Genomic DNA, 12,869 nt, shown 5'->3' on the forward strand with positions numbered 1-12,869 from the left:
GGGAACTGGGATTCTTTTAATACAATACTTAGTGTTGGTACAGTCTGTGCACCAGCCACGGAAAGGGTGAGACATGAAGTGCAAGGAAACAAAAGGTTACTTTTCTGTGAGGTAGCGAATATTACAGCCTCAGAGCCCTCTGTAGTGACTTTCCACTTGTGATATTTATTTATGGGAAGTAGGAGAGAAATAGGCTTTTTCGGTTTTGTTTTTCTGATGCCTTATGCCTCTTTCATACCTGAGCTGAGGCAGGGTGAAGTACTAGCCCACGAACAGCGTCAATTTATAACCATTTGGTTGGAGGGGAAACAAACCCGTGCCCGGCCTGAGACAGCACGGAGTGATAAGGGCAGGAAATTACCTTTCTGTCACCATGATGGACAGAATTGATCAGCCTGCGTTTCATTCTGTGCAGGTGGGGAGCAGTGGGGAGCTGCGTTGCTGCAGCCTGGCCAGGGAAGAACTGGGGCTGGAGATTCTCTATTAAAGCAGGGAGACCCGGGAAAGAAAGTCAGTGGCTTTTAACCCTTTCCATCAGCGGGAGGGGGAGGCTGCTTACTGCGTGCCCTGAGGAAGTCCTTGAGTGCAGCGGAAGTGGGTGTGCGCGGCTCTGCTAGGGCACGGATGCTGTTCGCTTTCCAGAAGTTTCCTTGGACAGACGGACTGGCCCGCCTGCCAGCCGGGAGGCCACGGCGAGAGCAGAGGGAAGGGGTCAGAGAGGATAGCGCTGGTGCCAAGGGGTCTGAAACGTGCCGCGCAAGCTTCTAGGAGCATCTGACCAGGATTGTCCTTCCTGCACTCCCCCCTGCCCTGCTCACCTGCGTTTCAGCACGGCTCCGGCAGCACGCGGTTGTCCCCGGTGGCAGCGTTCCTGCCCGAGCAACGGCTCTCCTGGGGCGGAGGGCTCGCCGGTGCCATAAGCTCAATGGGTGCACATCTGAGAGCCGATCTGCACCACGTACTGCTCGCCCTGTCCTCGATCTCCGGGAGCTGCCGAGGAGGAGCTGGGAGGCAGTGAGCAGCGCAGTACACCAGCCCCTGCTTGAGCAGCCTGGCCTGACACCCCAAGTGCTCCGTACAAGGAGCCTTTCCCGTCCTGCGCCTGACAGAGGAGTTGCTCTATCTGACGCGGAGGGAGTGCCAAAGAGTAATTCCCCCGTCTGACTTCCCGGGTGACTCCTCTCTCACGTTTATCCCACCACAACCTGCGTAACTAAAAGCACCCACGGACTCCGACGCTGCTGCATCTGAGAAACCCTAACTTCAAGCCCACTGCTGGTAACGAACCGATATTCAGCCTTTTCCAAATCCAGCCGCAGCGACTCCAGTCCAGCTTGCGCCGTTTGTAAATGGCACGGACGGGCCAAAGGTTCTTCTCTGTCCTGAGTCTGCAGCCATAAGCTTTGCTGGGCCGGGGGAGCGGAGAGGGGATTCCAGGTGATGGAGCTGGCTGAAAAACAACGAACCTGTGTGGCGTGCAGCTTGAAACGGACTTGAACCTGCCTTCTCCCACTTGGGTTTGTCTTCAGCACTGCTGCCTGCCCTGCCTCTACGCTGCGTTTTTGCCTTAGGCTGGGCTTGTCTGTTCTTATCCCCCCCAGCTGTTTGCTCACGATAGGATGAGTTCCTTCCCTGGGAGGTGTTATTCCCCTTGCTAGCGCAGGTAGACCCAGATGGCTTTAGCTCCTGCTGTAGTAAAAGCTGCCAGTCATTGCTAAAAAAAGCTAGAAATGGGAAGATCGAGGGAAGCCAGGGGAGGGGAGAAGAGGGGTACAGCAAAATCCTGTAACAACAACAACAAAGTTTCTGAAATAAAAGCCTTTTGAAACATTCTCTGCCTCCAGCTTTGTCCTAAATAGGCTCTCGGTGAAATTTTGCTCGGATCTTGCAATGCTTCCCTCCTCCTCCTGGGTTTCCTTGGCAGCCCCGGCCGAGTCGCTCGGCTTGTGGACTCATAAAGCCTCTCTGTGAAAAGCCTTCCCTCCCGGTCGGGGTTTCCTGGGCGCTGCTCCGGGAGGACGCGGGACCGCCGCAGCCCTCGGCTCCGCTCCCTCCTCGTCCCCTCCGAGCCCCGCCGCGGCGGTGAGATCCCGTCCCCGCAGCCCTCGGCCCGGGGAGGGGAGCCCGGGGCCGGGCCGCTCTCCGCCGAGCCCGCCCGGTGCCCGAGCGGCGGGGTCTGTTCCCGGCTCGGCGGAACCGGAGCGGCCTCCCTGGGCCCGGGGCGAGCCGGAGGCTGCGGCAGGAGGAGGAGGAGGAGGAGGGTGTCCCGGCTGGCGGGGACCTCGGCCCCCGGTGCAGAGGCGTCCCCGCCGCGCCCCAGGGCCGGGCGCATGCCGAAATAAATCAAATGAAATTAAAACGCAATTAAAAAAAAAAAAATACCAGAAGGATAAAGCGGGATGGAGCCGCAGGGCCGGGGCGCCCGCCCGCCGCGCTCGGCTCCGTCCCCGGCGAAGCGCTGGAGTCCCCGGCTCGGCCCCTCCATCCCTGCCCGGTCCCTGCCTGGTTCCTGCCCGGTCCCTGCCTGGTTCCTGCCCGGTTCCTGCCCGGCCCGGTGAGGACCCGGCCGATATTTGACGCATTAGGAGCGAACCCCCCGGCAGCGCTGAGCGGTGCGGAGCCGCCGCCGGGGTTTCTCTAGTTTCCGTGAAATCCTCGCTAAGGCTTCCCCGGGCTGCAGCCGGGAACGGTTACCTTGCGGTGCCCCGAGCCCGGGGAAGGTCCGTCCTTCTTCCTCCGCCCCAAAGCACCTTCCTGGAGCCCCGCCGGTGGAGTTGAAATCTCTGCTACAGATGTCCAGACACAATTCTTGGTTCGTACGGCTCCATCGCACAAGAATTGCGTTTGGACAATCAGGAGCGGAGATTCCCTTCCTGGGCTCGCGGGATCTTCCAGGAGGAATCCGGCTGGAGCCTGGAAAACAAGGACACACGGGCACCGAGCCGGTTGCCCGCCGCCGCCCGCTCCCCGCTCCCCGCTCCCCGGCCCTGCGGAGCCGCTTCTCCGGCCCCAACAAGTTTCTAGCGCAGCCGCGGCGCTTCGCATCCCGGTTTCGATTTAATGGCACCGCGAGGGGTTTAATTTTATCAACTCGTTGCTTACCCCTCCGGAAAAAAAAAAAAAAATCAGCCCTTATTAAAAAAAAAAAAGAGAGAGAGAGAAAAAGAAAAAAAAAACCAACATCAAGCGAAAAAAAAAAAAAAAAAAAGAAAAAAAGCCAGAAAACGAAAACCAGCGATCCATCCCCGCCGGAGCAGCGCCGGTGGAGCGGGGGCTCGGTGCGCCGGGGCCGGCTGCGGCCGGCGGGGCTCGGTGCCTCCGGCAGCCCCGGGGGCTCGGCGGGGGTGATGCCGCGGGGCTGCGGGCACAGACCCCCGGCCCCGCGCTGCGGCCGCCGCCGCTCCTGCCTCCGAGAATTAACCAATTCCAAGCGGATCGCCCTCAAAATTCGGGCACTTTGAAAAAATCGCCGAAATTTATAAATGCCCAACTGGGGGGTGGAATATTAATAATATTAATAATAATAATAATAAAAATAAAAGAAAAAGAGGAAAAAATCCAGGCTTCTCCCCCAGCCCCTGCTCACCGACCGGCTCCCGCGAAGTTGGGAACAAATCCCCCCTCTCCAGCCAGGGAAAATCCCGGCCCGCTGCTGCCGGCGCTTCCCCCCGCCGGTGCCGGTGCCGGTGCCGGTGCCGGTGCCGGTGCCGGTGGCCGTGGCCGCTCCGCGGCGGGGCCGGGCAGGTCCCCCCGGTGGGATGGGGGGGGCGGGAAGGGCCGAGGGCCGAGGACGGGCGAGCGGCGGACCCCCGGCTGCCCGAGCCGCCCTCCGCCCCGGCGGCCCCGAGTTTCCACGGGGCGCGGAAAGTGCGTCCCGCGGGGGCGGAGCGGGCGGCCCCCGCGGCTCGGCGGGGCACAACGGCGGGGTTACCGCTGCACCTGCCGCCGGCCCCGAGCCGAGCCGAGCCGCCCCGGCTCTGCCCCTCTTCCTCCACGCCGTATCCACCCGGGAGGGTCCCAAATCCGCCCGGGAGGGATGCGCACACCGGGGCTCTGCGGGCTGCGCCGGGGCCGGGCAGGGCTTTTAGTTGAACGGCACAACAATAAATGTGTTGCAGAGCCGGCGAGAAAAGAATGGGGATGACCTTCAATTGGTACTGGATTTGAATAACACCACGGGGTGATAAATGCCCATTGTGTTTTAGGAGTAATGAATCTCCACTGTCTCTATAGCACAGAAACAGCAGCTGCAACCTGGAGCCAGCCATCTCTTAAAGACACAGCTCCCACACCCCAGCCCCCGGCCCGGCTCGGCCCGGCCCGGAGCCCCCCGCACCCGACCGGGACCGGTGCTCGGGGACCCCGGGGTGCGCCCCGGCTCGGGGTCTCGGCGCCCGGGCCCGGGGACGGCCGGGGTTGGCCCCGCTCGGGGTTGTGGGGTGTCCCCCCCCAGCCGCCCGGTAGGGCTGGGGTCCCCTCCCACCCTCCGGTCCCTCTTGGGGACCCCCCCGGTCCTGCTGCCGCGGGGGTGGCACAGTCCGGGTCTCCCGTGGGGTACGGGGTCACCTGCACCCCACCCCGGCCCCCCACGGCAGGGAAAGTGCTGGGGATAAATAATGCTCATTGTTTTCCCCTAATGAATATTACCGACTTGCCAGGCCGGCAGCTGCGGGCTCCGGCCGGGGGAGCGGGGGCATCTCCTGTCTCTCTCCGCCCGGGGACCCCCCCAGCCCCGACCTGCCGGGGGTCCCCGCAGCCGCCGGCCCCTGCCTTCACCCCATCGCTGCCTGCCACTGCCCTGGGTGTCGCTGGGGTCCCTGGGCAGAACCGGGGGAGAGGGGTGCTAGGGGGGTATGCAGGGGCTGCGGGGAGTTCGCCGGGGGGGTCCCTGCCCCTCCTCACCCACCCCCCTGCCGTGTCCTCGCACAGGGTCTGGCCTCGTGGGGAGAGGGATCCATTTATGCTGGGAGAGAAAATCCTGCGGCCCCAAGGATGCTCAGAGCAGCCCAGCCCCACGGAGCTGCAGGGTGACCCCAGTCCCTGTCCCCGGCCCACAGCAATGTCCCCTGCCCGCGGTGGGGCCAGGCCAGGGTCAGGGGACAGCCCGGGTTTGGGGTTAGGCCTGAGCTCTGGGCAGGGACCAGCGGGGCAGGGATCTGTGACTGGGGGCTGCTCTCCCACGGAGGCTCCTTCCTGGCCCTGGGAGGTTTTGCCCACCCTGCAGAGGCATGAAGGTGTCCCAGGGCTTGGGGACAGCCATGTCCCCGCAGCCCCTGCCCTGCGCCATGGTGGGGACCAGGGGGATGCCCTGCTCCTGCCACGGCCACGCACTTCCCTCCGAAGGGCTCCCCTGCCTCCCCACACCTCCCTGCCAGCGCTATTAGCAATAAACCCACTTCCTAGGAGTGTGAAAATCAAAAGACAACCGTCATTTAAAAGAAAAAAAAGAGCAGCAGCAGCAGCTGAAGGCCCCTGCGCTGGGTCGCAGCCGTTGCCTGGGACCGTCCGGCTCTTTGGGAAGCGGGAACCATCGGAGGGAAGCCCCCATTGCTGCTCCCAGGCACTCTGGCATTGTTTTAGCCCCAGACCTGCCGGCCTTTTAACTCGCTTTAATTCCTAATGCTCCCCACCACCACCACCTTTTTTTTTTTTGAAGTCTCTTTCCCAAATCTCGGCCGAGTTAATGAAGTTATGTGATCCTATAAATGTTAATTGTCTAAACTTCTTCTCTTCTCTCCCTTTTTTTTTTTTTTATCTCTCTCCTCCTTGCTGCTTTCTGCTCCACTTGTAATAAAGAAAATATCTTGGCTGGTCTTAGCCAGTTGCTTGGCAACCTCAATAGAAAAAAAGAGAACAGAATGTAACCAATCCCGAGACAACCGAAAGATTTTGGTGACATGTGACCTCTCCGAAAAGGGCAGCCTTAAACTGTCCCTTCTGTCCTTTGCTCCTGACCATTAGGGTCTCTCGCCCTCCCCCCCCCCCCGCTCCTTACACCAATAAATATGGATTAGTGAAATACTTTTTCCCACACTGATGAAAAGCCGGGATTGATCTTTCCACCTCCTTTATGTACCAACCTGACAAGTTTCTAAACAAAATTAAGAGGGAAGAGGCGAAAGGAGCCATCCCGGGTTGGGCGGCCGGGGATGGATCCTGCCCTGCCATGGGGATGGGGGGTCCCCGACGGGGCGCTGGCGCCGGCTGTGCCGGGCTGTGGTCTGCTCAGCTGCCGGCCAGGCCTGCTCTCTGTGTGCCGGCGAGCCCCTTGCACAGCACCGGTGGGTTAGGAAAAAAAATGTAGTTTTTCTGGCCCAAAAGGGGGGAAAAATAAAGGCCTGGCCCAGCCCTGCACTCCTCTGGTGGGCGCCTGTGTGTCCTGGGGAGACCCGTCCTGCTCCTCGCCGTGGAGCCCCAGCGCTTGCGGGCGGCCGGGGAAGTCGTCTGCAAATTACATTTCATCCTGGAAAAAAAAACCCACAACATGATGTCACCGGCTTTCTGGTGCGTCCCGCCGGCGCCCCTCCACCTGCCGCCGGCCTCCGCCTGGCCAGCCTCGGCACGGCCATGAGCCCCGGCACAACCGTGAGCCTCGGCAGGACCGTGAGCCTCGGTACGGCCGTGAGCCTCGGTACGGCCGCGGGCCTGGGCACTCTGGTCAGCCTCGGCACGGCGGTCGGGGATCAGGCTCCCGCCCTCCCGCCGGCCCCCCGGCTCTCAGCTTTCCCAGGCTCCCGGCGCGGTGAATGCCTCTTTCACCAGCAGTTCCCCTCTTCCCAAAAAAGCATCACCTTGCCAGCTCCTTTCCTCCCGCCAGCTGCCAGGAAAATAAAAATTAGGGCAAGGAGAGGGAGCGAGAGAAAAGCCAATGAACTTGTTTCCAGCTTTTCCTTCGGATCAGCCGTCCAGCACTGGGAGAAAAATATTTCTCCTGTAAAAAGATCCCCTCTCTGTGCAGGCTCCGAGCCCTTCGGCACCGGGACGCTGGCTGGAGACATGGGCTCAGCTCGGCGGCAGAGGACACTGTAAGTTGGGCGTCTGCTTAAGCAGTTTCCTGGCTTTTTTGGGGGGGGGGTTGCCACGGTTTGGGGCTGAAACCCCCAAGGGATGGAGGAGGAGGGTCGGGCAGGGGCAGTTGGAAAGAGGGGGGGTTGGCGGGTGGGCGTGCAGGCTGCGAGGTGCGGGCAGGGTGGGCACCGGCGTGGTGCCCGTGCCGGCGGTGGCGGGTGGTGCTGGGTGCCGGCGGCCCCGGGGTGCACAAAGCCCCTTTGAGCGGCACACAGAGGAGCTGCTCATCCCTCGTCCGGCCCTTGGCCCCGGGAATGGCCCTGGGAGAAGAGAGTGGGACCCCGGCCCTGAACACCCAGGGAAGGGCCGATGGAGGGGGGGGCTCAGGGTTCTGGGGCTGCCTGTCCCCCTGGGTCGGGGATGGCTGCCCAGGGCGGGGGGGGGGGGGCTGGCCCCAGTCTGAGCCCTGACCTGTGGGGTGCCCACGGCCCCCCGGGATGGGCTGGTCCTTGGCCAGCCCCGCTGATGTGGGGTGCTGTGGGGAGCTGGGGGTGCCCCAGCCATCCCACGTGGGGATGGGGGACTCGCTCCCTCCCACCACGGTGACAGTGACACCCGCGAAGCCACCAGACCCTGGGCCCCAGGGCGGCTGTGGGGAGGGCTGTGGTAGGGGCTGGGATGGAGAGTCTGGCGGGACCCAATTGGACCCAGTGGGACCCGATGGGACCCAATGGGACCCAGTGGGACCCCGCTGCCCTGCCGCCGAGGCCGGCTGGCCAGGCACAATACCCCGGCCCTGCTCCTGAGCCGCCGCCGAAGCCCCTTTCCCAGCACCGAGCGCCTTTGTCTCGCCTTTGTGATGGAAAGAGCCCCCCCTCCTAAATCACGGCCCTGACACCCCCATTGTCTCCTTCCCGGGGAGGTTTGAAACTTCCCCCCCCTCCCGAGGTCAGGAATGTGGCCGGTTTCTATTGGGACGGAGGAGCAGGGCTGGGTGGGGGGCTGCGGGGTCACGCCGGCTCGGCGGGTCAACCCGAAAACAAAACCTTTTGAAATACCTACTCTCCATCACTGCCAACATTGTCCCCTGCCAGCGGGGGCCTGGCACGGCCCCTCGACGCCTCCAGCCCGGCCGCTGCCCACCCCAGCGGTCAGCATCCTGGGGGGGGGGACAGAAGGGTATTGTGCCGAAGGGGACAGCTTTGTTTTCGGTCACAGCTGCCCTGGGTTGGGATGGGGACCGACCGCCAGCCCTGATGGGGGGGAGAGGAGGGAGGGGATGGAGAGGACGGGAGCACACGGATCAGTGCATCATGGGGGGGACCCGTCTCATTGGGGTACCCCTCCATCGCCATCCATCTGAGGGCACCATGGCAGGGGGGACGGAGACTGGCTCCCCGTTGTCCCCAGGGTGAAGCCCCGGCAGGGTATGCAGCCTTCTCCCTGCCCAGTGGGGCTGGAGCAGCCTGGGTCAGCCTCCTGCCTCAGTTTCCCCTTGCTGAGGGAGGCATCCCTCTGCCCACTCCCAGGGCTGATGGGTGCCTGGGGTCCCCTTTGACACCCGGAGCCGGGGGATGCTGGCCCTGGGCACCGCTGGCTCTGATGATGACAGATGTGGGCCAGCCTGGGGACAAAAGGGACCATTCTGGGGCTGAGCTGGCTGCGCCACCCGGGAGGGTCAGGATTTGGCCGCTGCATGGCTCAAATGTGGCTCCAAGCACGGTGGTGCCTTGCAGGTGGAGCAGAGCATCCCTCATGCCCCTGGCTCCCTGCTCCCAGCGGGGCACAAAGAGGGGTTCCCGGGGAGGCTTTTCCCTCCCTGACGTTTGCAGCCCACCAGGAACACCCCACGCTGTCTCCCAATGGGCTGAGGTGCGGGGGAGACGTGGCCCAGCACCCGCTGGGGCCAGTGATGCATCTTTGCCCCATTTATGGTGGCACGGGTCTCCCTGTCTCAACCAGCTGGGATGGGGATGCTGCTCCTGCTGGCCTCCAGCTCCTCTGGCAGAGCAACCCTTGGGTGGGCCAAAATCCCCCCTCCCCGGGTGGCCAAAATCCCCCCCAGGATGGCCAAAATCCCCCCAAGATGGCCAAAATCTCCCTGAATTTTTCTGGATGGGAAGATCCGTAGTTTTTGCCTGCTGCGGAAGCAGCCTGCCGAGGAGGAAAGCGGAGCGGCGCCTGCGGATGCAATGGATTTAGCAGAGACCTGGAAGGAAAACCCAGCTGGGAGGGGACCGCTGGCCTCCTGAGTTACCCAACAGCTGGAGGGCGGTGAAAACAGCTGGAACAGCTCAGGATGAGGGGCTTGCAGGGCAGGGAGCATGGTGGGGTCATGGGCACTCCCTTGGGTCCAGGATCTCTCCTGGCTGGGCAGCTGCTGGGAGGCTGTGCAGGCTCCGTGCCTCAGTTTCCCCACCTGGGAACTGGGCTGGGGTTGTGATGCTGGACAAGTCGAGCCAGTGGTCTGGAGGGGATGGCATCACTCAGGCAGCATCATGCTGTGGGAGCGGGGACCCTCGGGGGCACCCAGGAGCTCCTCGGACCTGGGCAGCCAGCTGGGACCCCAGGATGTTTTTTCTTGTGAAATAAATATAATAAAGATTGTTGGTGGCCAGGGGACTCGTACCAACCCCCCGGCCATGCACATACACATAGAATCTCTGCATTTATATATACATATATATCTATCTCTTTATATATTTGTTTTCTGCTACCAAACCTGAGTCTTTTAAAGCAGAAAAATGTGATGCCTGAGGAACCTGGAGCCTTTCAAAGACTTTGCTGAAAATCCTAGAAAATTTCAAGGAAGGGGTGGAGAGAGGCGGGAGGTGGCCAAAAACCTCAGCCCTGGGTCCAAAAGCAACTTTTTCCTGTAAAAAAATAAAACATACTGCTGGAAACATCACACAGCGCTGCTGCCTGCCTGACACTGTGGGGATGGGAAGGTGCCTTTCCGGGTGGGATGCTTTTGGGCCTGACATTGGCTCTGTGTTACAGGTATTGCCATGGGTGCGTGGAGCCGTGGGGGTGTCCTGACCCCCATGGGGATGCCCTGGGAGCTGTGGGGACCTGTCACCCTCCTGCCAGTCCTGCTCCTGGGGCGTGGGGACTGTCACAGCCCTGTGCTAGCAGAGTGGTGGGGATGGAGGTGCTGAGCCGCAGCGCAGAGCCAGGTGGGTCGTCACCCCAAGGACCACGCAGCAGGTGCCCTGGCAGGTAACCTCCGTTTCTCCCTTCTCCCTGAGCTCCCTTGTGGGTTTTTTAATCATTGCATGGCCAAAACTGCTTGTAAGGTGTCAGCTGGCCCACAGTGGGCTCCAAGGGTCCGCCATGAGCCCTGCGGCACCTGAGCAGCGGGGAGAATGCAGGTTGCAAAGCCAGCTGCAAAGACAGGGATAATTCTGACCTCACTTTGCAAGGGTGGGCGCAGGATGCTTCATCCCTCTGCCAGTCCCAACCCATCTGCGTATTGCACATTACATTGGTCTGTGCCTCAGTTTCCCCATGTCAGGGTGCAGTGATGGCACCCCCCTTCCTCTGCCTGCCCCAGGGCTGGTGGAGCTGCGGATCGGGCGGTCTCTCCCTCTGCAGTCCCTGAGCCCACAGCCAGGGAGCTGAACCTTGGGTGGCTTAACCGTGGCGGGCCAGGGATGCTGCGTCCCTGGGGCAGGGGACAGCCGGGACTGAGCACACGGAGTGGGGGTTTGCAGGGAAAAAATTGCTGGCAGCGGCCAGATGTTGCTCTTGCTCACAGAGCAGAATCCCAGGGCTGGCCCCAGCCTGGGCCAGGGCACATCCAGGCTTAGGCCCCCCCCAGCCACCGTGCGGTGCAGGGTGTTGGGGCTCTGTGGCGTTTCATTCCGGTCTGCAGGCTGGGAACTGCCCTGCTTGGCCTCTCTGGGATCCAGGCTGCTCAAAATCCTGTTATAACCAGCACTGAAATCCTTTTCTGCCCTTCCCAGGTGCTGAGGGCAGGGCAGGGCTGCCTGTGACCCTCAGGAGAGGATGCAGGGAAGGAGGGATGCAGGGACGAAGGGATGCAGAGATGAAGAGGGGAAGGATGTGGAGGTGTAGGGATGGAGGGATGTGGGTATGGAGGAATGTAGGGGTGAAGGGATGGAGGGATGTGGGGATGCAGAGAGGTAGGGGTGAAAGGATGCAAGAATGAAGAAGGGCAGGAATGGAGGGATGCAGGGATGAAGAGGGGAAGGAATGTGGGGGTGTAGGGGTGAAGGGATGGAGGGATGTGGGGATGGAGGGATGGAGGGGTGAAGGGATGGAGGGATGTGGGGATGCAGGGGCGAAAGGATGCAAGAATGAAGAAGGGCAGGAATGGAGGGATGTGGGGATGGAGGGATGTGGGGATGAAGAGGGGAAGGAATGTGGGGATGCAGGGGTGAAGGGATGTGGGGATGGAGGGATGGAGGGGTGAAGGCATGCAAGGATGAAGAAGGGCAGGAATGGAGGGATGTGGGGATGCAGGGGTGGAGGGATGCGGGGATCACACCCGGCTCTGCCGGCCCCTGGAGCCCCTGACTCCCCACCGAGAGCCCGTACGCGGCTGCTCCCGGTCGCTCCCGGCCGGGCCGGGCCGTGCCGCGGTGCCGGGAGGTGGCAGCAGCGGCCGAGAGCGGGGCCGGGCTGCGGGGGGGGAGGCGGGGCCGGTGGGGGGGGTGTCCCCGCGGGACGGGGCCAGCCGTGGGCTCCGCGGGCATCCCCGCCGCTCTGCGGCCCTTCCTCCGCCTTCATCCATCCCTTCCCGGGCCGCGGGGCCGCGTTCGGGGGCTCCTGCGGAGGGGTGAGGGGCTGCCCCCCGCCCAGCCCTCCCGGGGCGGGGGGGAGGGTGCACAGACGGGTGGGGTCCGGACACGAGTGGGGTCCGGACACGAGTGGGGTCCTGACACGGGTGGGGTCCGGCTGTGCTCGTCTGCTGGGGTCCTGCCTCCTCCCGCAGCTCCTCTGCATCGCCAGGGAGCGCCCAGCCGGGCTGGCACGGAGCCCTTCCCCGACATACTTGTCCAATCTCAGGCTGTAAATAGAATTTTTCTCTCTTTACAGCCGCCGTAGGGCTCCCTGGTGTTCCCCGTGTCCCTCCACCCTCTCTGTTGCTTCTTTCAGGTGCTGTTGGATTGGTCACCCCCCCCGACCCCCTTGCCGCACCCTGCCAGAGCCTTCCCGGAGGTCTCCCGGGAGTGGGGGGGACATAGGGAGCCAGCGAGAGCAGCCGCCTGGCCAAGCCCTTGCCCCGCTGCTGGTGGGTGCAGGTTTGGCCACAGCCCCTCGCCAGGGCTCCGGTGCCAGCGCAGCGAGGGGTGCCCGGCACCACTGATGGGGTGCATGGAGTTGTTGCTCCCCAGAACGCGGCCTCCTCCCAGCCCGCGCTTGCTCCGGGACGTGACGGTTGTATTTATGCATTGGGTGGTTAACTAGTGGTTTTGGCCAAATGTCCCGAAGGCCCCGGGGCTGCCTGCGGCTGGGACACGACATGCCTGGGGGGCTGCAAATAGTCAGCCGTGGGGGGCAACCTGGGTGGGACACGGCTTGGTGGCGGGGCTGCCTTGGCCTGTGATGGGGGAGAGCCATGAGCCCACCCAGCCGCGACTCACCCTGGACGCAAGCCCCCCTGGCCACCAGCCCCCTGGCTATGATCCCCCAGCCACGACCCCCCCCCCATCCTCTTGCCCACCACACACCCACACCGTGCCGGGCACCGCGGGGGACCGACCCTGAGCTGCCGGGGGGGGGGCACACGGGGATGCCCAGGAGCATCCTCAGCGAGGGGGTACCGGGGGTGCCCCCCACCCCCCCGGGGGGGTCCCGTGCGGGTCTGTTACCCGCTATCAGCTTTATTTAAAGAA

The 12,869-nt window shown here is 62.9% G+C and overlaps 1 protein-coding gene and 1 long non-coding RNA gene across 2 annotated transcripts; one reads left to right on the forward strand and one right to left on the reverse strand.

Moving 5' to 3' along the window:
- Positions 1-145: 145 nt before the first annotated feature.
- Positions 146-2,779, reverse strand: LOC128154166 (uncharacterized). The gene is made up of 2 exons (XR_008239274.1): positions 2,695-2,779; positions 146-1,450 (listed from the first exon to the last, which is right to left on the reverse strand). It is a non-coding gene; the product is annotated as an uncharacterized LOC128154166 (long non-coding RNA).
- Positions 2,780-6,554: 3,775 nt separating this feature from the next.
- On the forward strand, positions 6,555-12,423 carry LOC128154158 (uncharacterized). Its single transcript, XM_052814367.1, has 3 exons — positions 6,555-7,025; positions 10,009-10,227; positions 12,130-12,423. The coding sequence occupies exons 1-3, from the start codon at positions 6,568-6,570 to the stop codon at positions 12,338-12,340; spliced, it is 888 nt and encodes a 295-aa protein (XP_052670327.1). The 5' UTR covers positions 6,555-6,567; the 3' UTR covers positions 12,341-12,423.
- The last annotated feature ends 446 nt before the right edge of the window (positions 12,424-12,869 follow it).

This window comes from Harpia harpyja, chromosome 19, assembly GCF_026419915.1.
Source record: "Harpia harpyja isolate bHarHar1 chromosome 19, bHarHar1 primary haplotype, whole genome shotgun sequence".
In the NCBI taxonomy this organism is placed as follows: domain Eukaryota; kingdom Metazoa; phylum Chordata; class Aves; order Accipitriformes; family Accipitridae; genus Harpia; species Harpia harpyja.